This window comes from Neopelma chrysocephalum, unplaced genomic scaffold, assembly GCF_003984885.1.
Source record: "Neopelma chrysocephalum unplaced genomic scaffold, ASM398488v2 Primary Assembly neopelma1_104, whole genome shotgun sequence".
NCBI classification, from domain to species: Eukaryota; Metazoa; Chordata; class Aves; order Passeriformes; family Pipridae; genus Neopelma; species Neopelma chrysocephalum.
This window is the reverse complement of record NW_020897768.1, coordinates 2,374,516-2,398,260: the sequence shown is the minus strand read 5'-3', so window position 1 is coordinate 2,398,260 and position 23,745 is coordinate 2,374,516. Positions and strand designations below refer to the sequence as shown.

The window sequence follows — 23,745 nt, the reverse complement described above, 5'->3', positions numbered from 1 at the left end:
CTAGACCAGGTTGTTGAGGGCCCCATCCAACCTGGCCTTGAGCATTTCCTGGGATCCAAAATTTTTCTTAGCAACCCGTTCAAGCGTCTCACCATCCTTACAGTAAAGAAATACTGATAATGGGGGGGGAAAGTCATATTCCTTGTATGCTTATTTAACACAGTGATTCATTCTCTACAGCTAGCAAATCTCTTGGAATGATACCAAATTACAGAGGGATTACTCTCTCTAGATATCTTAAGTTTGTTTTTGCAAACAGCAATGTTAAAGGTAAATTCAGATATCTACTGCACTGGTTACTACTATTGCAATTAGCCGTGTGTACTGTGGAGGAGGACGCTCTGCAGACCCTCTGGTTTGCATGCTAAAATGCAAGTTGGGGCAGTTTCAGTCTGGAAAATTGAGAAGCTCTTTCTGAGCCCAGTATGTTTGCCATGCAAACCAGTGGAAAGTTATCTGCCAGATAATTAATGCTGGTTATTTTCCTTCCTTTCCTTTCCTCATCATTGTGAACAAAAAAAAACTAAGCAAAAGAGTCTGTTGAGTTAGTGTGCAGTCTGCGCTGCAGTATGTAGCTTTTGAGAATCAGCTCATGAACAGAGGCAGTATATCTAAGGGTGTTTATTCTGCATTGTCCAGGTTTGTATTCTGTCCTGCTACATCTGATTGAACGGGCAAGTAGAGGACAATATCTGTTCTCTTAAATTTGTATGATTTTCACTTGAAATGTAATTGAAATGGGACAGATGTCCTACCTTTAAACACTTTGGGAACAGAATTCAGCAGTAGCAGTTTGAATCTCTGAATTAACACAGTATTAACTATTTCCACCTTGTCAATGTTGTTTTGAAAGGCTTTTCTCTTCTTCAAATATTTCTTCGCATTACCATCTCAGATCAGCCAAGACCTCATTAAATAATCTTGAAGGATACTTGGTTTTCCTCTCTAAGTATAGCAAAAGTAGAAGGTAAGGAGATATAAGGAAGAAAGATTTTATTTCCTTGAATTTGGCCTTAGTACAAAGAACAAAAAAAAACCCCGCCCCAGTATATAAAATGTAGGGGGGGAGGTAGAAGAACCAGAATTTCATAAAATATGTTGGGAGTGCTTTCTCAGGCTGGTTTAATTTTCACAGAGCTGTGTGAGTTTGCTTATGTCAATCACTTTAAAGTAATGCTTTGCTTTGATTATGAACGTGACTTGAGAATAAAACTGTTTGCGTAGTTCTCAGTATATGTAAATTGATACTTAAATACTGCTGTAACTATAATTACTTTAATAGCAAAAGGCAAAATCAAGTTAACTAACAGAGTTTATAATTAGATTAACATAAGCCAGTTGTGATTTAATACAGTGCTGTCTACAAAATTAGATACTGTATGAATGTGTTTTAAATCACTTCATTAACACATGGGGGCCAAATTAGCTGTTGTTGTAATTTCCTTGACTGATAAGAAATTTGTGTTTTATGGTACATTTGACAAGTCCACTACCATGCAAGGGAAAGATTTATTTTTATGGCTGGGCATTCAACCCTAACTTATCCTGGTTCCTGTTGACTTAGAGCTTAACTTTGCAAATATATCATCTGGCAAAGAGAAATCTTTCGCCTAATATGAAATCATATTCAGCTTAGTAAGAATAAGATGCTGTGCATGGAAGTCCCGCTGTATTACAGCTCCTTTAGATCTTCCTTTTACATTTCAAACTCTTGAAGTTAGAAAAAAGTTGGTAGGTTGCTGCCAGTTAGCAAAGAGCAGATGGTGTTTATTACTGTGACCAGTAAATTGTGTATCTGTGGGAGTAATAAGCCCAATTAGCCAAATGTTGATTGTGCTTTTAAGTGTTGTAGTCTTGGTACCTATTTCCATACCTGTGCATATGCTCAATATAAACTTCTTGGTGCACTTTGGAAAAACTTTAGTGGTACAATTCTGCAGCCTGAATTGTTAGCACTTGTGTAATTGTTAGCATTTGAGATAATGTCTTAGACACACAATTCCAAAAACTCCTAATTACTTACTTTGTATTTTATTTTCCCATAAATAGTAAAGGTTGGCTACTTCAAACTTGGCTAGAATGAATGTTAAAAGCCAGGTAGCTTTGCGTCCTGAAGAATCCTCTTCCTCTTAATTCAATGAAATATGACTTCAATACAAAATTGTGTTTAACTCAGCATACTCTGCAGTTTTTAAAAATACTGCTCTCCTTGCACAGTTTTCCATTAAGGAGCAGTCGGCCATCAAAGAACTTCCCAACTCTTTAGAGGCAGGGGTTGGCATTAGTCATGACCTCTGACTGACAACTAGTTTGCTAACATCTGTAACTGCTCCCCAGCATGGCAAAAGAAACCTGAGAACCATTCCTGTTTTCTCTCAGTCTCCCCCACTGCCCCAGCTGGACTGGCCAAATAGGGAGAGCCTTAGGAAAAAGCAGTTTAATCCAAGATGCAGAATAAGGAAGACAAAAGCCAAGGATAAAATGTGACATAGAATCACTGAATGGTTTGGGTTGGAAGGGACCTTAAAGATCACCTAGTTCCAGCCCTTCTGCTGGGGGCAGGAACACCTTCCATTAGACCAGGTTGCTCAGAGCCCCGTCCAGCCTGGCCTTGAACATTAGGATCCTCTTTGTCATTTTTGAGTTGAAAAAGGAGGCTCCAGCATGGTCTTTCTGTCAGCAGAACCTGTTGCTGCTGTGCTTACCTTGAGTAATACCCTTTTTGATAACATTCCAGTGATTTTAATGGCAATACTTTCAGCAGTCGCTTCCTCACAATCCAAATAAGCAATAGTAGCTATATACTTTCAATAAGGCCTGGTTTGTTTGGTTTTTTTAAGATACTTGACAGCTCTTCAGGGTAAGGATCATGTCTTCCTGTATGTATATGCAATGCCTCGTGCAATGAGTCTCTGGATACTTCTGCAATTAAATAATAAACCGCTTGCAATTAACAACTTGTTAATTGCAGATTTAATATAGATCCACAACTTTAATTGGTTCCTTGGCTTTTCCTCAATAACCTCACATCAGACTTAAAAACAGAATCACTAAAAATAAAATGCTCGGGTGTCTGACAGATTAGCAGATTATAATAAATAACCCGCTAATGAATGTATTAGAGAAATAGCCATTCATATTTTCCTGACTTAAGAAAGTTTAACTGAATAAGGTTATATCGACACCAATTAATTTTTTTTTTAATCAGAAAATTTATTTTAATTTTAAGGCTCACCTAAATTGCTTTATTCGAATGCCACAACTCATTACCAAAATTCTGACAGAAAACTGCTAAAAATGAAAAGTGAGGAGATATTTTTCCTATCTCAGTGTGGACTTATATTTGGAAGATTTTTGTGTGGAGTTGCTGACCATCTGTTTCATGGAGTTATGCCAAAAATATATTTTCACTGTAGATTTATATGCTTGCTATGAGCTAGTAAATAGCCAGACGAGTATTGCAGCATCTTCTTCAAGAACACCACAAATATGAGCTCCCAGCACTTTTCAAGCTAAAAAAAGGTGTAATAAAAAAACCAATTATTTCTTAAGTAAATCTTCTAGTCACAGTAGTTTTAATAATTCTAACTTTGTTAATCAGATTTAATTTATTCTAGAAATGCTTCCATTGATTTAAACCAGAAATTAATTTGGCCTGGGGTTTTCAAGAATCTGTATTTTACCTTTGAGCATCTAATTTTGACTCAATTTTTCTCCCAACAGCCTGGCATTGGGTTATTGTTCAAAGCATAACGAAGAGGTGAGACCCGTGTCTCCCGACATGCCTTGCTAAAGTACAGCCCTGCAAAGTTCAGTCCTACCAAACAGATGTCTTGGAAGCTCTTCTCCAGAGACAGCAAACATCGCATCACTGCTGTAATAAAAATAATGTTGCATCCTACCAACACTAAGTTGGTTTTGCAAAAGCCAAAAAGTACTGGATATTGAATGGGGTAAGCAGCTACATATAGAGGGGAACAAATTTGAACTTTGCAGAATCTGCTGAGCAATATAATAGAGTAGAATAGAATAGAAGTAGAATAGAATAGAATAGAACAGAACAGTTCCAGTTGGAAGGGACCTACAGTGCTCAGTCTAAATGCCTAAACAACTCAGGGCTGAGCAAAAGTTAAAGCATGTTATTACAGGCAGTGTCATGCTTACAAAATGTTGACAAAAGTAAAATTTGCATTCATAGTCATCCAGTACTGCCTTAACATAAAGGGAAGTCCTTTGTGCATATCAAAAGATGAGGTACTTTAAAAATAAATGCTGTTCAGAAGTCCTAGAAAAGGACCAGAAGAAAACTAATTTATAAGCAGGTCTCAATCGGTAAGGTTTTATTCAGGAGTGAATATTTTTGTCTCCTCCCCTTTCCTTTAGAACAGGGCTGAATTTAGAAAGATTCCTCCCCTACTCACCCACCCGCCCTCCTTCCCGTGAATAAGGAAAGGATTTTATGAGGATAAGTAGCTCTGAAAATGGAATGACACTTTGTTTCCCCATGAAGGAACTGATAGCAATGGAGGATAGAACACACTGAGAAATAACAAACCTGTTTCATGTTGTCAAGCCTGACCTATTTCTGTTTTGCTGCTTCTCGAAGAAATTAATTTCTTCTCCTACTTCAGGGCTTTGTTCTGCTTTATCTTACAGCTGGAAACATTTGTCTTATCCCATTCCCTATTTATCTAGGGTTTTTACTATTATGAACACTGATCTGTGTATAAAACAGAAACAGTCGCTGACACGAACGCTTTTTTTGAATGGTAAATATATTCCTTGTTTCTGCTTATAAAACCCTATTAAATTCATGTTTATAAATAAGAAATGTTACAGTTGTAGTAGACATATATTTGGGCTACATCAAACAGGGAAGCAAATAGTCTTCTAAATGTAAACATGCATTTCCTACTAGTCATTGTAGTTAGCTTGAGGCTTGAATGTTAATGCTGTAAACTATGTGTTAGATATTTTTGTACCTATGGTTTGCTGTCCTGAGGTAGTAAAAAATTCTTACTAATATTAAATAGTTTTTAATCTTGAAAGAATTGCAGGTTAGAGCTTTATGTTGCAACATAACAGCTAGTAATATTATTCTTTGCTTAATTGATTACCAGCACTTTTGCCCCTGTGTGCAAAGGGAGGTAGGGAGAAGGATAGGTATGCTTTTATGGGGGAGCACTTTAGTCCTGCTATGTAGTGGAGTAACTTCTGATGTACTTCTAATGGTGCCATGTGGCCAGGCAGGCAGGGCTGTGTGTGTGAGTGTTCTCAGCCCAAGACTGCTGCTGGCTTTGGGGAGCCCCCCGCCAGACACCCCTCGCACCCCACTGGACCTTGCACCCTGTGTCCCAGCTCTTGGAAGGTTCACAGTGTACCTAGGCACACATAGGCAGATCAGCACTGCCAGCCCACCTCTGTGATGAGTCTTGCTAGAGAACTGACCACGTTTTTGCTTATTCAAAGGCCAGTTTATGACATACTGAGAATAAAGTGAGTCCCGTGTATACAACCAAGGTAAGGATCAATGGTTGATTACAATTCTTCGCAGCAAAAGATGAGGTTGTGATGAAAGTCAGCAGAGTCAACAGCTTCTATCATCCCAGCTGTCTCAGCCCCATTTGTAGCTGTCAGGGTGAACTCCTCCTGAGAGGGCTTCAGTGCTGGGTGCTGAGGGCATTTAAGTGCATTTAAGTGCGGCTACAGTTTCTCTACAGCACAAGTTCACTATCTTTGTTTTTCTCATCCTTCATACAACGCGGGCACAATAGTGAAGCTGTGTCTGTCTTTGATGCCCACTTCAAAGTTGAAGCTCCTGTAGTGCTTGTCTCCTAGACAATTTGCTTTAACATGCCATAGACAGAAGAAACTTTCACCTGAATTTGCAAAGTGATATAAATCAGATATTTTGTAAATTTTAACTTCAAAATGCGTGTGTGGTTTTAACTTCAATTCTGTAGTCATTGAGGGGCCACCAAGATGATTAGAAGGATGGACCACCTCTCATAGAGAAGAGGCTGAGAGAATTGGGTTTGTTCAGCCTGGAAAAAAGAAGGCTTGGGGTTACATAATTGCAGCCCTCCAGTACCTGAAGGGAACCTACAAGAAAGATGCAGAGGGACTTTTTACAAGGACATGTAGTGACTGAACAAGGAAGAATGGATTCAAACCAAAAGAGAGTAGATTTAGATTAGATATTAGGATGAAGTTCTTTGCTGTGAAGGTCATGAGGCACTGAAACAGGTTACCCAGAAAAGTAGGGGCTGCCCCATCCTTGGAAGTGGTCAAGGCCGAACTGGATGGGACTTTGGGCAGCCTGGTCTAGTGAGAGGTGTCCTTGCCCATGGCAGGGGTTTGGAACTAGATGATCTTTAAGATCCCTTCCAACCCAAACCATTCTATAATTCTGCTGATATTGTGACTTCTGAGAGCAACACTTGACACATCCATATCAAAGGAGGTAAATTCAAGCATGGCAATGACAATAAATGCATGTGGCAGTCTTCTTGAGGTGCTGCAGAACACCTCAGACTATTACAACATTGTCAGTTGTAGGATATATTTTAAGAACTGGTTAATGCATGCATTTTGTTCACAGCACAGGTTATAATTAATCTCTGGCATTTCATAAAAACCATGTATGGTATATTTACACTGTGAGACAGACTGCCTGTCCTGTGGTCCAGCTTGACAACACCTGGTTAGTTTTAAGGATTCTTTTCTCAGTGTCTTAGCCCAGAACAAGTGAGGTCTGTTGATGTACAGTGTGTTTTATTGCAAGGGGGGTTAATGATGAACAAGTCTGTGATTATATATGTATTCATGCATGGAGCACAACCCTAAGCTTTTGGCTAATATAGGCAGGTTTTTATTCTAAGAAATTTCATGTAATTAATTCTTAAGACTTGTCCATGTTCTGTATACTTTTTGGGTATCTAAATCCTTGGTTTTAAGTATTCATCCCTAGCATATACAGTTGAACAGAATGTCTCACACTGTTGGTAAGTTTTCTTCGTGTGTAAGCACAAAGCTATCCAGACAGATGGCAACAGCACAGTTAGAGGAAAAGGAGGAATTTCTATGTTTCCACACGTGCAGTATAACTTCTGGCTATTTCCATATGAATATTAAAAAAAAAAAGTTTTATGAACAAAACTTTGATGAAAACTGAGAAGCCAGAGTGTTGGCTTTGGGCGCCTTTACAGTCTGATTGCTTGTACGGAGTGAAATGTGAAAGTAATCAGGATGCAGATAAATCTAGTGAAACTGTGTGTATATATTGGTTGGGGAAGATGTTGGGGAGACTTGACTGTAGTTACTGGAAAGATCTATTGAGCTATATTGTCTGTCAGGTTTTATTTTGCACAGGAGAAGGTTTATTGCACAGTTGTTGACACATGGAGCATCATGTGCATTTGATTATAAGTGAAGCATCTCCTGCTTTCTTCTGATCATTTTCTTCTGAAGACATGCATCATCTCTCCCAGACAAATTATAGAAAAATCTAAGAAAATAATGTACAAAATCTTTTTCATAAACCAGGAAGGGTTTCTGCAAGAAGACAGAAAGCCTAGCTCATGTTCATAAGTAAGATTGAAAAGTTAAGTCTCCTGTAAAAACATCTAGTGTCACAACAGTAACCATATTTTTCAAGTGGAAGTCTGTTTGCTCCCCAGCGATGAAAGCTTTCTGTTAATACTCTGTCTTCTATATATCAACATTTCTCACCTATCCTCTCCTAATATGACCAGATATTATCCCAGAGACTTAGAGCTACTATTATTTGGAGAAAATTTGTACACATGGCAGAATTGGATTGGAACTGAGATTGCATTATAAGATCTGCAGTTACAGCTGCTGTACCAGGAGTGTGTTTGTGGGCAAGGCTCATCATTAAATGCAGTCAAACTGCCTGAGTTTCCATGTTTTCCTTCACTGTCTCTATACTACCTAGGTTGTGTGTGCTTGCGTGTGGCTGTAACTGGAGCCTAGGACTTCCAATAGTAAAATTGATTCTACTCAGGTCCTTGTCCAGCATATCTTAATTAAAAAAAAGGAATGAAGTTGTGTTTCAAGTTTCTTACAGTTTGTGCTGTTCACTAAAACTTTCTATTTCTTATGGGCTGGTTTTACCTATATGTGAATATAAAGGATATAATTTTTCACAAGTTATTAAGTCAAATTTACTCTATCAGTAATTTCAGAGTTTGGGGAGTTTTGTGATTATAGATGGTATTGAGGATAGCCAGTGGTCCCAAACTGATGCTGGTAATAGCAGGCACAACAGTAGAACGGCTGCTATAGTGCCCTGGCTTTTCTTCAACTTTAGACAAAACCAAACTAAGAGCAATTCAGTTTTTCAGTTGTAAATAACTGCTTGCTTCCTGATACGTGTTTTGTAGATAGGGGATGAAATGTGAGTGCCTGTCTGCTGTATAATCAATAGAATTAAAATCCCCAGCCACTTATTTCCTGTGAAGTGATTAAAATCCACTTACTACATAACATAGTTTGTGCTGGCCATACCACTCCTTTGGAGCAATATGTCAAAGTAATGATTAGACAGTTTATGAAGTACTTAAATATAAATGGTCAACATAAATCTTCATAGAGTGTATTTTAATAGTTTTATTCCATTCAGGGAACAAACATAGTCGAGCTTTGGCTGGCCTCCTCACAATTTCCTCCAAACTTACATACTGTTATAGCTCTTTCAGCTTTCAGCGGGCAGCTTTACTTAATACTAAGAGACATTAAAACGATGCAGTAGGACATGGTTCTTGCCTGATTGGTGAAGTATAAGTGGCACAAAAGATTTGGTGTTGTAAGTAGTGACAACCCCCATTTCTGCGTATATGGGAGTCCCTACAGAGGAACAAAAGCTTTGCTCTTTGCTCAGCCATCTCTGATAAACCTCCATGTACATGGGATATGTAATTTTTGAAATCTTACTTCTATTGATAGTTACAGTCTAGTATTAAAGTCAAAATTCAGTCCTTGACATTTCTTTCTCAGTCTTTGTTTTATTTTCATACAAAATTTAATAATCAATTTGAAGCCAACAACTTCTTCTAAGCCAAGTTTTCCCTGGCAGAAGCATAGCTACTGTAGTTTGAAGACAGGATTGTTGATACCTTGATAGCGACATCATCTCTAAATCCTACCCCATTTTGAAGAGTTGATAACTTTTATTAAGTCAACAGGTAGAACTGGAAAAAAGTACAAGCACACAAGCTTGAAAAATCTAGTTTTGGAGTTTCAAAGCTTGCTGGATTTTCGTGTACTTACTACTTCCCCCATAGATACGTTATCTTGCAAAAATCAGTTGTTTTGGTTTAGGTGGCAGTAGATTTCACCTTATTTATTTTTCCTGTGATTACATATGATTTTATTAGATAGTCTAACCAATATTTGAAGGAAGTGATTTGGAAGTGATTAAGACACTGGACTGAAAGCCAGCTTGGGGTTTGGGGTATCTGGTGTGATTCAGAGCTTGGGTGTTATTAACATAGCCGATGCATTTTGTGTTGTTACATTCTTCTGGCTAAAGTGGAAACAAGAATATTTTCCCATTTTTTTCCATTTTTAAAACAGAAGGTAATGCAAAACAAGATATAACATCTTTTTAGACATTTGTGAGTACTTTGGTCAGCAGCATATTCCTGGTTTGTATTTCTTATTGTCCTGTTCTCTGAAAAAAACCCAAGGAAGTCTTGATACAATTATGCTCCTTCTTCCTTGGCTAGGCTTATTTTTTGGTGAAAGTTGTAAGATCAGAATACTGCCTCTTCAGACTTGAAGATAATTTAGAAACATCTTAAGCAAGTGCTGATGATTCCCAGTCAACTTCTGAAGACAACATACCGTAGAATTTTTAAAAGATGTTGGAAATAATAAAAAATAATAAATTGAAGAGACTATTAATTACAGAATAAACAAATTACTGAATAATCTCACCCCTTTTTGGTATTTTGTGTCGACATAACATTAACACCTCATTTATTTTTTGTTCTGTCCTCTGATTTTCATGTAGACATATCTTCATACAGAAAAAACAGTGTTTTATGTGTCACATCAAGTCTGCAGTGCTTAAGAATATTAGCAGCATGGCAGGCGAAGCCCAATGTTCTACAAAATCCTCTCAGAAAATGCCCATGAATATCTACTGTGATCTATTGATTGTGATTTGTTCTGGTACTGGCAAAACAGATATTTAAACTGATACACAAAACAATGCTTATTTTAAACTCACTGTGCAAAGCATCAATTCCTAAAAATCCACATAAAGCTCTAAGTTTTCAGAATATATTACTTGCCAATAAAGCTGGCTGACTTGGGAAAGAACTTACGCATTCACTGAATTTCACCAGGACCATCTCATGAGTAAATTTCTTGTTTAGCAGTTGCTAAACCTAAGCAGCCACTGGCCTGTTAGTCCTAGAGAGAAGCCTCCTGGGTTCAAATAAACCATGAATACTTTTACTGTTTTTCACACTAGATGAGAGGATACCTTTGTTCTCCAGTCTTGTATCCCATGAATTAGGCTCAGAGCTAAGTAGAAGTATTTATTTTAAAGGAAAGTAAAATTTTCTTTTTTAATCCATTTATTTACAAAGATTTATTAAGTTTTTGGAAAATTACCTGTTGGTCTAAAAGAGTTCTCTTGTTTGCTTTGTAGTTCAATTTTGTTGGGAAATTGCTTGGACCAAGAGGAAACTCTTTAAAGAGGTTACAAGAAGAAACAGGTGCAAAAATGTCCATCCTGGGAAAAGGATCCATGAGGGATAAAGCTAAGGTACTGTGTCTGGATTCTGGTTGCAATTAGTGTTGAAACATGTGTTGCTTTAGGTTTTACACTTAGATTGACTGTCTACTTAGTAATGACTCAATTAAAAGGCCTGTAATAGACTCCGACTCCAAGGCTAGTTTGTTTTTTACTAAGTTACGTCAATTGCTTAAATATAATTTTTCTCTTACTATGCCAACCTTGCTTAGATCTCCACAGTTGGTATGTTACCATTGTTATTTAAATAATTCACCTAAAAAAGAAACCAGCTTGAAGTTCACTTGTTCTGAGAGAAGTCTGTTTCTCCTGAGAAAGTACAGCTTGTATACATTACTGCTGTAATATTGGTATACATAAATAGGTTTTCTCTTTTTTCCTGTTTCTTTAGAGATGGGATTTTTTTAAAATATTGGCTATTTATCGAGGGCATAGTTCTAAAATAAGATTAAAAGTGGATGTTTTGCTTAAATGTGTATAAAAATACACTATAGATAAAAGAAAAAAACAGTTCTGGAATCACAGCCTGGTTAATGCGCCTGAGTAATAATTTACAGGTAAGTGTTGTTGCCCTTCAGCCACCTTCCCCTACTTTATATTCTGAGCATGATGTTCTGTGGTATGGAATACCCCTTTGGCCAGTTTGCATCCTGGCTGTGCTCCCTCCCGGCTTCTTGTGCAGCTCCTCGCTGGCAAAGCACAGGAATGCAATATTGAAAAAAAATCCACAAAACAGACAAATTAGGCACACGGAACGTATTTCATTTTTTCAGAGTTTTCTTTGTGACATTGACCACAGCGACAATTCAGTTACAATTATAGGATAATAAATCTTGAATACACTACCAATTTTTTCCAGGTATTGACAGGTAAAAAATTTTAATTACTTTGGGCTAACTTGTGGAGTCATAAAAAACGTTTCCCTGGATAAGCGAATGCATGTGCTGCTAAGCAGCAGTAATTTACATCAGTACTACATCTGCCAGCTCTATTCTCAGCCACCCACTCAGATTATTATTCCCAAGAGCAGCAATTGTCCAAACAAAGGAGTGTAAAGATGTTTAAACACACATTAATAGATAGACTAAGTCTTCTGATTTTGAGATCGGTCACTATTCTGATCATATAATTTGAATTTCATCTCATGATAATGCAGAGTTCCAGCGTGACTGTTGTTACATTCACTCATGAGTATGTCATCAAAAACAAAATTTAGGGTATATTTTTTTCCTCTTCATAGAGTATTTATTCCTTAAGAATAATCTGAAGTTGAGTATGAACTTCATGGAAATTCATTCATATGAGAGTTGTGTAAAAAATTAAGTTCTAGGGCAAAATGGCATTAAATATAGCAGTCATGAAGGCAACTTTTATAGAGAAGGGCTTATAAGTGACTTATCTTAATCCAATTTAGACATTACTGACTCAAAAGAAAACAAAATTCCCGTGCAGTTACAATGAGAGATAGGAATTATCTGATCCATGTACATAATTGTTACCAGTTCTAAGCAAAAAAGTGTGAGAATCATCTTGGGATGGGTAATAATTACAATTAGCGTTTCAGAGAGGCTGTTCTAATTTGAGATACTGATAAAATGTAGAGAAAATAAGTTTGACTGTGAGCATAAATAATGGTGTGAATTGCTACATTGCTAAGCAAAATACAACTTGCTCTGGTTAAAATGGTTTTCTTGTCACAAAACAAGTCAACTAGTCTCATTTATGCAGTACTTTTTTACTGATTTAAATACAAATTACCGAAGTCTGGAGGCTTTTTGTGGTTATTTTGTACCATATGAGAAATCAGCTTATGTTTATTGGCTGATGAATCTTTGTTTTGGAGGAATATTCAAGAAAAATCTCTGTCATTTCTCTCTGTAAACTCGAATTTCCTTAAGACTGAACCATAAAAGTGCCCTCCAGTCCAGTGCAACTGGATGCTGAGCTGCATCAGAGCAGCAGAAACAGAATTTCTACTGGAAAGTATTAAATACATTTATGCCCTCAAGCTCTAGAAGCTAAAGTGTTCAAAAAGAACAGATCCACTGATACAAGGTTTTTCAGAGCCAAAATAACAATAGGGAAGTGCTTGGCTCAACAGTGAACCTCTCTGGCCATAATCAGTAATTTTTGTCATATGAAGGAGCAGTTTCCAGGTCTGGGAAGCTGCCTCTGTCAAGGGAGATATATCTGCTTTTCAGAATTTCCTTATCATTTTTTAAAGAAATCTGTGGGTAAATTTTAGAGACTAAATTATTTAGGCTGTTCCTTCCAGAGCCACAGGGAATGCTTGTTGAGTGACTTGAGATTTCTGAGTATCCACTGTGCTTACGGTGTGGGAACAGGACAGATTAATTTGAAAAGGCAATGCAACTTCCTTAAAATGTATATTATGAACAGCTCCGATTATGCAAAAAATGCCACAGAGCTAATGTATGTGTCACAGAAAGTTGTGTTAGAAATTTTTGAAGAGATGCTGAAGTATAACTGCATCAGTTTTGTGCAGTGTTATCTGGGGTATAAAGAAAACTTATGATTCTTCCAGAGTGGCTAATGTGAGTACTTAAATCTCTGTGCTGAAGTTAATGCCACTTGCTCAACAGAAATTTAGTGTTCCATAATAGGAGAAAGACCCTACAGTATTCTGACAGGAAAGACAAGTACTGTTATGAAATGTGAAAGTCCGTCCGCTAGGCATAGCAGATGCTGCTGCTGCCTTTTAAATACTTCTTACTCTTGATTTGGCATGCAAAAATGTAGCTAAAATTTGAAGTCTTTATTAGCTGAAGAACTACCCTGTATTTTTAAATCATAGAGAAGGTATTGTTCAACATATTTAGCATAGCCATGACCACTGAGAATTCTGCCCAGTGTGAGGGCACAGCCATTTTCTAATGTTTTTGGAACGGGTTGAGCTCTCGCTGTCTTGCTGGTTTATATGCTGCCACTAAAGGTTGTCTTCCCTGTAGTAATATAGTATTATAAATATGCAAATACATTTTTCAGAACAGGTAGTGATGAGATTAAACATAGTTATGTTGATTTGCTTAGCTCTTGGTTCTTTTCCATTTCTTTTTCTTTTTTTTGCAAACAGCATGGGAGGTGATTGTAAAGTTAAACAATCAAACTGAAGTGACAGGAGAAATCTCATTACAAGTGGAATGAATTGATTGCTTTCATACATAGATGCAGATTTTCTCCTTTTCAACCATGCAATGAATGTTTTTCACTGTGCCATAAAAAAAAATAAGATGCATGCAGTGTCTGGAATAGCTTTTTGTTACATGAATTATAGCAGCAAGAGCATGGATTCTCTTTTAAAGAATCAGAAAAATATGTAGCAATGTTTCTTAAACACTTATACTTCTTTAGCTAGTTACCTGCCAGTTTCATAGAATAGAACAGTCTTGGGGCTTGCACCATTTCTCCATACTCCCTAGTTTTAGATTATTTATCTAAGCGATATTTTTTTACATAGTCTGCATAATTTGATGTTTGTGTTTTTTGGAACTTCAGAACATCATATCTGAGAAAGCAAAATGGCAATGATTTCATGCAGATGGGAGTGAAGGGAAAATTTTTGTAGGAAAACCGAGAACTTTTAGGCCTAGAGATAAAATACCACACTGCTGTCATTAGAACTGCTTTTAAGAGCTACATGACTGAAGATTGCTGGAGCTTGGGGAGAGTATGTGGGAAGAGTCAAAAACATGCTCCTCCCCTTCCATGTTTCCCTAAGAACCCTCTAGTGACTGGACAGAAAATACTGCTCTAAGGGGCACTGGGACCTCACCCTTAATAACGTGTGAGAACAGATCAACAGCATTAACCATAGTCCAGCTGTGGTATTTGCCTGCAACAAGACATCCTCGCTTTTTGTTACAGTTTTCTCCAGAGGTGAGCTATCCAGAGTAGATGAGACAGTATATGGTGAGGCTTGCCTAGAATACCTCTGTGTATCATTATACCGCTAATTAATTGGTATGGATAGTGCTGGTAAAAGAGAGCAAATTAAGGCCAGAATAATAACTGAAATGGTGAATGAGGCATAGAATAAGCAAAAATGTGTTGAAAAAGGGAAGAGGACTGGCTTGAAAGAAAACCAAATGGTAGGAATAAATCCTTCACAGAAGAAAAACTCTTCCTTTTACAGAATTTTATCGTTTGTCTTTCCCATTGCATGTGTAACTTTATGGTGAGAACGTTCAAAGTAAAAGATGATAGAAATTTTCCAGTGAACACAAAATTATGTAGAAAAGAGGTATTTGGAGGCTTCAGAATTCTTGAACAAAGAAAGGTTGTGAGAGAAATGTTGAATGTGTGCAAGTGTTGTAGCTGAAAATTTTTAGGGTGAAATATTTGTGCTTTCTTTTTTTTTTTAACGAACAATTTTATTGAAAAATTAACCTAGGTAATTATGTTTGAGAGAGCAGAATAATGTAAGAACAATAGAATGTTTTGATTTTGATTTGAGAACATTGTGTTACCCAGAGAAAGATTTTTGATTACTTTCATTTTGTTAAAAAAATGAAAAATGGATTTTTAACCTGCTTATCTTTCCCTGAAAGCTCATTGTTCATCACCTGTGAAACACTTGCAAGACAGATAAGTTATTTAAACTGAAGAGGCTCATATTGTCCTTGCAGAAGTCGCACATAACCCCAAACATAGTTTTGAATCACATTGTGCATACGTAAAGCAGGATTTGGAAATTAATGTATGTCCTGATAACAAGGTTCTATATTAAACAAAAGAAAACTAAAACATCAATTACTACAGTAGCACATGTGGTGTCAACCACACATGAAGGAAAATGTAAGTCATAGTGCCTGCATTAAATCTTCTGAATACTGATGTATAGTTGCCATTCCAATTTAAAGCCTTTTTGCCTGGAGAAATTCTGTCAACACCAATCCTGTTTCGCACACTTTCTGTTTATTACCCATTTCTCTCATTGCTTGAACTTCCACTTACTTATGTCTTTTGTCCTGGCTATTGGAAGGTTGCTGTTATTAAAGATTCCCGTTGCTTTTCTATAAAACGTGAAAAGTTAGAGAACAAACTTGCACTGCGGCTTTGAAAAATCACATAAACTACTTGTCTGTGACTGTGTTTATCAGCTGAGTGAACTTTTAGCTTCCTCCTTCTTCAAGTTTCAGTTGATGTTAAAACAAGTTATTAAGGAAAGTAGGTTCCAACGCAGAAGAGTTAGTTGCAGTTGAACTATCTACCTTTCATTAATCTGTGGGTTAGGTACTTTCCAAAGAAGGACTACTGCCACTGGACAACAGCTTGTCCTGTTAAACAGAATTTGTTGCACTACCTTTTCTTTTTAAAAAATACCAGGTGTTAAGAACTTGTTTGCAACTAAAAAGATCTGAAATCAGCACACAGAGAATCTACTGATATTCAATTATTAGCATATTGGCTTTAGGGTGGTTTTTAACAGCTGTATTATGTAAGTACCTTAAAAAAGATTTTGAAAATATGAGGTAGTTGCAGTGCACACTGGTCTGTTCCCTGCAAATACTAAGGGCCCTGAGTTCAGTCCTGCAACCTTTAAATAAACGCTTAAATATCTTACAGGATTAAGTCCATATATATAATGTGAATAGCACCCAATAGCTTTTTGGTTTGAAGCACAACGTGTTTTTTCATTAGATCATGTCTAGCATGGGTGTAGCGTCCCAATAGCAGAGAGTTAATTCTCTGATAAGATTCTCCTGACTTCATTGGTTTTTCAAGAAGATTATAAATTAATGCTCATATAGCCCACAAAGGAAGAAAAAAGCTGCAGGTTTTGTCTAGCAGAAGTTGTGATCCAAGGATTGCATTATATTCTTTCCCAATCCTATTGCTTTACTTGAATATGAGATCAAAAGTGTTATCTTCAGTGTCCGGACTTTTAAAAGCCCTTTTAAGGGTGCCTATGTTATAAGATAACTCTTTCTTAGAGAGAATATGTTGGAGGACCTTCAGCACTGCCTTTTCCTCTTTGCTATGTGCTATCTCCATCTCCTCTCCGACTGCTCACCTGATCAGGGTGAGATTCCAAGTTGACTGAGGCTCGAGCTCTTTTTCCCATTGCCGGGGCAGCACCGTCACGGCCGGCTTTCCTGCTCCCTCTTTTCCGTTGCCAAAGCTGTCCTCGGGAAACATGGCACTCTGAGGGTCCCTGTCCCTGGTCGGGCGCCACTATGGACAGCAGGAGTTCAGGAACACATGCAAACGATCAATATGATCAGTGATGTTCAATTTATTATTTAAATGAGTTAACTTTTATACAGTTTAGTTTGTTCCGGGTACATGCTTACAACAAGGTGATTGGATAGCTCAGTCTGTGCACGCGTCTCATGCCTTCAGTTCATTGGATCTGAAGCTCTGTCCACATGGTCTGAGATCATTCTTGCCACCCAAAGTCCCTCCTATCGATCTGCCTTTAGGGGCTTTCTGAGATCTTCCAGGTGTACCTTTATCTCTAGTTTTCCCACAACTTTAAACTATAAACACACTGTTTTGTCATACCTTATAACTATAAACACACAGCTAACAACTATAAACTCACATAGTTTCACACAGTCTGCAAGTATAAACACCACACAGCTTGCAACTTCCCAAGTTATGTCAAGCAAGGCCTACAAAAATGCAGGAGAAATTGCTCACTCAATTTTGCTCTCTCCACACTTCTCTTTCCTTCTGGAAGACTTCATGCTACCCAGAGTGCAACACCTAGAAAAAAAGGAGTCATCATCTCTGCTTCCCAGCCACATCCTTTTGACTAAATTTTTGTATTTTAATATCACAGTAAACTGAGTGCTTTCAGTCATATATCTTCCCTCTGACACAAAAAGAATGCGCTTATTTAGCGAGCATCTTTCTGGTTGGGGGAGTCATAAACCTCTTCATTTTTTGTTTTTTATCCCCCTTTCCTCTTTGTTCTCTATGGGAATGTGGTCTTTCCCAAGATGATTTCTGGCACCATATTCCTGGCAGACAGGAGCATCTTTTGTTTGATAGTTTTTGCAGGTTCCATTAATTACCTACCTGTCTGACTTGCTGGCTGAAGTTGAATCAAGCTCAAAAATATGAGGCCATTGAGCCAAGACAGAGTTAAGTGGCCTTACTGGGATAAATTCTTCCCTTCCTGGTATTCAGATGGTCCTATCTGCATACCTAATCCAGGAGATGCCTTCTGATAGATAGTCCCAGAAAGCTTATTTGTGTTAACAGGCATCTCCCAGTAACTTTGACTTTAGAACCTGGCTAGAAAGAGCCTGTTATCCTTCAATTTATGCAGTTTCAAATGATCTACAACAGAGTAGCCCTTGGCTTTTTTCGTTTGTGCTACAAAATTTTGGAGAAGTCCATTTGTTTCCATTTCTGTCAAATTTCTTTGTCTCTTAGCTGTACGGATTTTTCCTTCTGGAGGTGGTTGGTTATATTTATGTCAGATTTAAGATGCTTTCTCTGACTTTCCCTCTCCAAATTTTAGAATTCATTGCTGCACAGAAAACACTCTTTTATCCAGTTTCTCTTAGGTTAAGGACAGGTCTCCTTTGTTGTGGCTGGATGGCTTAACCAATTTGACCTTGCTTAGAGGAGTTAGGCTTGGGGGAAGCTTTTTGAACTCTTTGTTATCTGTATGTATATGTGGAGAGAGAGAAAAAGATGTGTGTGTGTGATACAGCTGTAATTCATGGTTGAGCACAAGTCTCTCTGTATTAGCCAGTTCCTTCTGTTGTCTCCTACACAATGACCAGGGCTGTCTATCTCTTATCAACAATTTGAAATTGCAGTGCTATTTATTCTTCAAATCCTGTATCCCAAAAGATGCATAATCACTTCCAAAGTTTCAAGATTGATTTGTAACCCCATATTCTGAATGCTTTTACAGCTTGGTAGGAAATTACAGATTGGTTGACATCATTTCCATTTTAAAAGAAGTACAGCTGAAGTAACATTACTTTCAGATTAGTGCCAAATTAGTCAACAGTGTTACTTTCACTTTGATATAAAACTTACTGTCTTCTCAAGTCATACTTGAATAAGCCTCCAGATTATTCGATGTTCTAAATAGGGATGATGTGTCACCTTTTTTTTTTTGTTCTGAGTTCATGCAGCATGTAAAGAAAAAGCATAAATACCACACAGTCCTTTATATCGGAAAAAGATATCAGTATCAGTCTAGATCCTCAAACCCACCAAATTACTGTTGCTTGCCTGTGTATGAGGCTGTTCAACTCCTTGTCTCTTCAACTGTGACTTCTTGAGTCTCCCAAGATCTAGGAAAATATTTTTCTAGAGTTATGGCTTGTGGTTTATGCTGCCTGTCAGCTCCAACCTGCATTTCAGAATCTAGGTCAGTGGGGCCGTCTGTTAACTTCTCCAGTCAGGTTCCAGTTCTTCTCTGGGTCTTCTGCCTGGTCACTATAGCAATATGTGAATGGTACTTTGTTGTCTCATTAGAGAAGTCATTTATGTCCCTCAGTAAGCAACCTGTTCCTGACCTGTATACAGTGTCTCCTCCTGAAAAGGCACACCAGTTGTACAAGGTAGCTGTTGTTCCTCAGTATTGGAATTTGTTTTCACTAGTGCAAAGATCTGAATTACCATCAGAGTCAAGAACTAGCCATCAGGAATTGCTGGGTTGAAGGAGCATTGTATTTATGTCCCGACCACCTCTCAGGGAGTGCCTCCCTGAGGCAACAGTAACAAAAAAAGACCTTGATGAAGATTGCTATATTGGCATTTTGCTCAGTAAATATTCCCCAGAAGAGAAAAATCCTAAACTGAACAAATAAAAAAAAACTCCATGGCCTTTTTGTCTCTGAGAGACAAACTTTGGACTATAAATATTGGGCTGTAAACATTGGAAACAGTCTGCTTAATTGATTCTGTAACTTATTTGCCTATAATTTCTTGAAAAAAGTTATAAATACCAAACAATTTGTGCAAACTTGTGTGCTTATTAAAGAAAACTGATCTGAAGTCTCTGACCTTTTTGATATTCTAGTTTTAATGAATTTGTTTGGTATTAAATAACAAAGACTTAGTTTTTATTTTAAATTGGAAAATTTAAATAGGCAGAAAAAAATGGAGGTTACCATGTCTCCCTACCCTAGACCTGTATTAATTACTGATGAAAAGCTAAAGTTCATGGGTTGCATACCAAGATAGGTTAAAACAACCAGGAAAGTGGGACACTCATTTAAGTACTTAAAATGTTTGTCATTTAAATAAAATTTGAAAATTGTTGGACTTTTCTCCTTTGGCTCCTAAGGAAGTCCATGAGATATTCTCTAACATTCTCAGAGTCCCAGAAGTGCATTTCTCGTACTGCTGAAGCCAGTGGCAGTTTTGCTGATGACCAGTGCAAGGAATAAATCACTCTTAGTATTTAGCTGAGTGAGCAAATGAAATTCAAGTGCAATCTCCAAATATTTCTCTATTAATTTTTAGACTAGAGCTCAAATCTGAAGAGTGAGATGTTAGAATGGTTGCAGAGATTCAACAAGATATATCACTTTACATATTTAGTTTAAACCATGAGACCTGCTAGCGCAATTCGTGGAGTGATATGATGCTTCCATGTAATTAGTGATGGCATTTTCAAAACAGAATAGCCAAGAGGGCATTTTAACTCTGTGTTAAAAACTTTGTACTCTGAAGCTGATAGTTAAGAAAATTGCACTGTCCTCATAGAAGAATTACATCAGACCCCAAGCAGATGCTGTTTTATTACTGATGCAACAGAGTGATGATACTAAAAGTCTTCATCTCCTCCATTGAGTGTAATATTAAAACAGACTTACATGTTTCGTAGCTCTGACAGGATATTTGTAAGACTTATACTGCTGGGTTTAAAAAGATGGGACACATTCTTCTCTTTATGCTAAAGTAGACTGCTTCCAAGATGCAAAACATTGAGATAGTGCTTCAGGTTTATTCTTTCTGAGTTGAAAGTGATGGAGGACCATGGAACTTTAAAGGAGGCAAGACAAAGAAGTGGCAAGAGAGGAATGTGGAAAGGGTAAAGATGGCCCTTAGTGAAAAAAATACGTAGTATTTGAAGTAGTGAAAGTTTACATGCTTTCTGTTTTGCCAACTTGTGTTTAGTAATTTTTTGACCTGAAAACAGTTTAAATTTTTTGTTTGTTGAATATTGTAACATTTTCTAAATATCCCAGCAAAGTAAGCAAAGCAGTGTACACATGTATTATGCATTAGAAACAAGTTGCCAAGTAACTCAGCTGCAATCTCACCTCTCTCTGTAATGGTGCAGATTTGATGTCCAAAAGCCTGAGTTTCATATCCAGAGCTGTGCCAAACTCTTGATTTCAGCTCACTCACATTTAGTTGGCCAGAGAACCATTTGGTGCTTGTTGACGCTGTTCCATTGCTGACACTGTCCGTGAGGGCACTCTAGTGCCTCACCTTTTCCCAGGTTTAGTTGTGTGACCATGCACCCAACTGGGAGATCCCCCTCTCCTGCACGTGGCATTTGTAATCCTGACTGGCATAGGCAGGATGAGTCCTGGCAGTGATGTCACTGTCCATGGAACAGGCAATAAGTTTATTTTGTTGTTGTTTTTTTTTTTAAATAAACACAGGAAGAAAAAAAGCAGCACATTCCTGTGTGAGAGAGGGCGAGATAAAAAAAGAGAGACAATGAAGTTATAAGTAAATTAACTCAATTGTTTACAACAATTTGGGGAACTGTAGATCTTTTCACACTGATGTTTTTCCCCTCTATACTTTTTCCAAACAGTGATTTATATTCCAAAGTATTTTATTTATGTACATGAAGCTTCATAAAGACCAGGTTTGATCTTGCGGAGTTTTGTTTTATGATTATTGTTCTTCCTGTTTTATTTATAGATAAATGCACAAAGAACTGCTTTGAATTATTTGTAGCAATTACATTAAATCCCAGTTTTTCCATGCATAATGTTATCTGTACTCTTGAGGATCATGATAAATACTTTTAATATACTTTAATAGTCTACTGTTGCAAGGAATTTTGCATTGCCACAATAGAGGCAGCATTACAGTAAATTAAATTACAGTGCGCACAATTAAATAGAATAATGAAAAAAAATCAGACTTGAAGCAACAGCTCTTTGGAGTCCACTGAAATTCAATTCCACAAGAAACTTAATAGGAGAAGATGTTGAGTGGAATTTAGATAGCTAAGTTAGATATTATTTTGTTTGTAATATCTCCATCAGGGATTAATGTTCTCTTATTCAGAGACATTGATTACTATCTGGATCATTTTTCAGATTGATTACTGTTGTAGTATAGCATTCCCTTTTCATTTATCTGCCCAACATCAATATAACTTTAGAGATATAACTGCATCACAGCACAGTTGTTACATGATCCACAATAATTTGTGGCTTCTCAATAACAGCTTTAAGGAAATCTGTAGAGATTTAATTTGAGCTTATAGCCATGTATTACAAAAAAACCCACCCCATCTTCCTTTCATCTTCTCTGAAAAAAAAAGTTATTCTCTGGCAGAGAAATATTCTCTGACAAACTCCTCTACAAGAAGACTTGAGCATGAGATACATTTCTGTTTTATCAAACATAGCTAAAGTAAGGCATGTGTGCAGCCCTGGACAGTTATGATTTTGAATATGCAGTGAAAGGTAAAGGTATGATATTAGCATTGCAAGTGATATTATTGAATTTTTCCTTATTTTTGGATTTCTGTTATGTTGATTGGAGGTGAACATGAATTCAGTCCAATATGGAGCTGGCATTTGGAATCTGTGGGAATATAAATTTTTTGTTTAGTTCCCTCCACTGTATGGCTCTAACTTTATTTTCTAAATTCTTACTTTCCATACAATAAAGGATAACAGCTGTTGCCCATCTAATTTAGGGGTGTCTACAGAGAATTAATTTGTTGATAATTATAAATCTTTTTACAAGCATTGCATGTTATTGCACTAAATTCAAAGTTTTCTGAGTTCAGATGAGTGAACTGTTATCCCTACAGAATACATCCCATACCTAAGGACATCTGTGGATGTGCTCAAAGCTTTCAGACTCTTTTACCTTTCTTTTCACTTGTATGATATTTTACCTATTTATGAACTCAGATATTTCATTGGTTTGAATCAGATCACATCTATTTATAATCCAAAATAGAATGAATTTTTGTTTTTGCAGAATTTGTGAAGGAGGTCGGACAAGCAGTGGTTGGTAATTAAAATACACACAAAGCCTTACCCTAATCCCTGCCTTCTGTCAGCTTTTGCCTTTCACACGCTCTGAGAAGTTTCACTGAAACCAAGTCTTAAGAAGTAACCCTGACACTTATTGGATCCTGATCTCATAAACTGTGTTTAAAAGACATAGGAACATGGAGTTTTTTTAGCTTATGAATGTACAAATGGCCTTGCAGGCAAGTCTTCCCCTTCCTGTGCTTACAAACTCTGCAAAATCAATAGATGTGTGTTGTATGTTTGTTCTTCGGTGCTCCAACAGATGAATGATTTAGGGGATGTCTCTAAACTCTGAAGAATTCACTTAAGAGCAATTTTTATGAAGTGTGGTGAAAAAAATAAATAAAAACTTCTCCATTTTTCTGTTCAGCTACAGGCTGTGCTTCATCTCCTCTTATATTAAAAAAGTCTGTTACTGATTGCTTTTTATTGGGCAGGAGAGAGAAAGAAAAAGGATATTTCCTTTGTGTTATGTTGTTAATTCTTCTCCAGAGGTCCACTTATAGAATAGGGAGATACAGGGAATGACCAGCAAGCCTTACTTCCTTAATTAAAAGTATAATTAAACATGCATATAACTCTCTCAACTGTAGTGTAGCACTGGTTATATTGAGTCTTCAGCTTAAGAGTCTTGATCCACAGGTACATATGTAAGTCCAAAAATTATGTTTCATATTTCTTTAAATTGGTGTAGCAAACGTGTACTCATGAATAGTTTGACCA

The 23,745-nt window shown here is 37.1% G+C and overlaps 1 protein-coding gene across 29 annotated transcripts in view; it reads left to right on the top strand.

Annotated features, from left to right (window-relative positions):
- The window catches only part of KHDRBS2 (KH RNA binding domain containing, signal transduction associated 2), a 380,194-nt gene that overhangs the window by 108,201 nt on the left and 248,248 nt on the right, over nucleotides 1–23,745 (top strand). For all 29 annotated transcript variants that reach the window (XR_003536306.1, XR_003536303.1, XR_003536310.1 and 26 more), the window contains exon 3: nucleotides 10,682–10,798. Coding sequence is in view for 2 of the 29 variants with exons in the window: in XM_027696003.1 (XP_027551804.1) it covers nucleotides 10,682–10,798 (117 nt within the window). In the remaining 27 variants the exon portion in view is untranslated. The remainder of the gene's footprint in view (nucleotides 1–10,681; nucleotides 10,799–23,745) is intronic.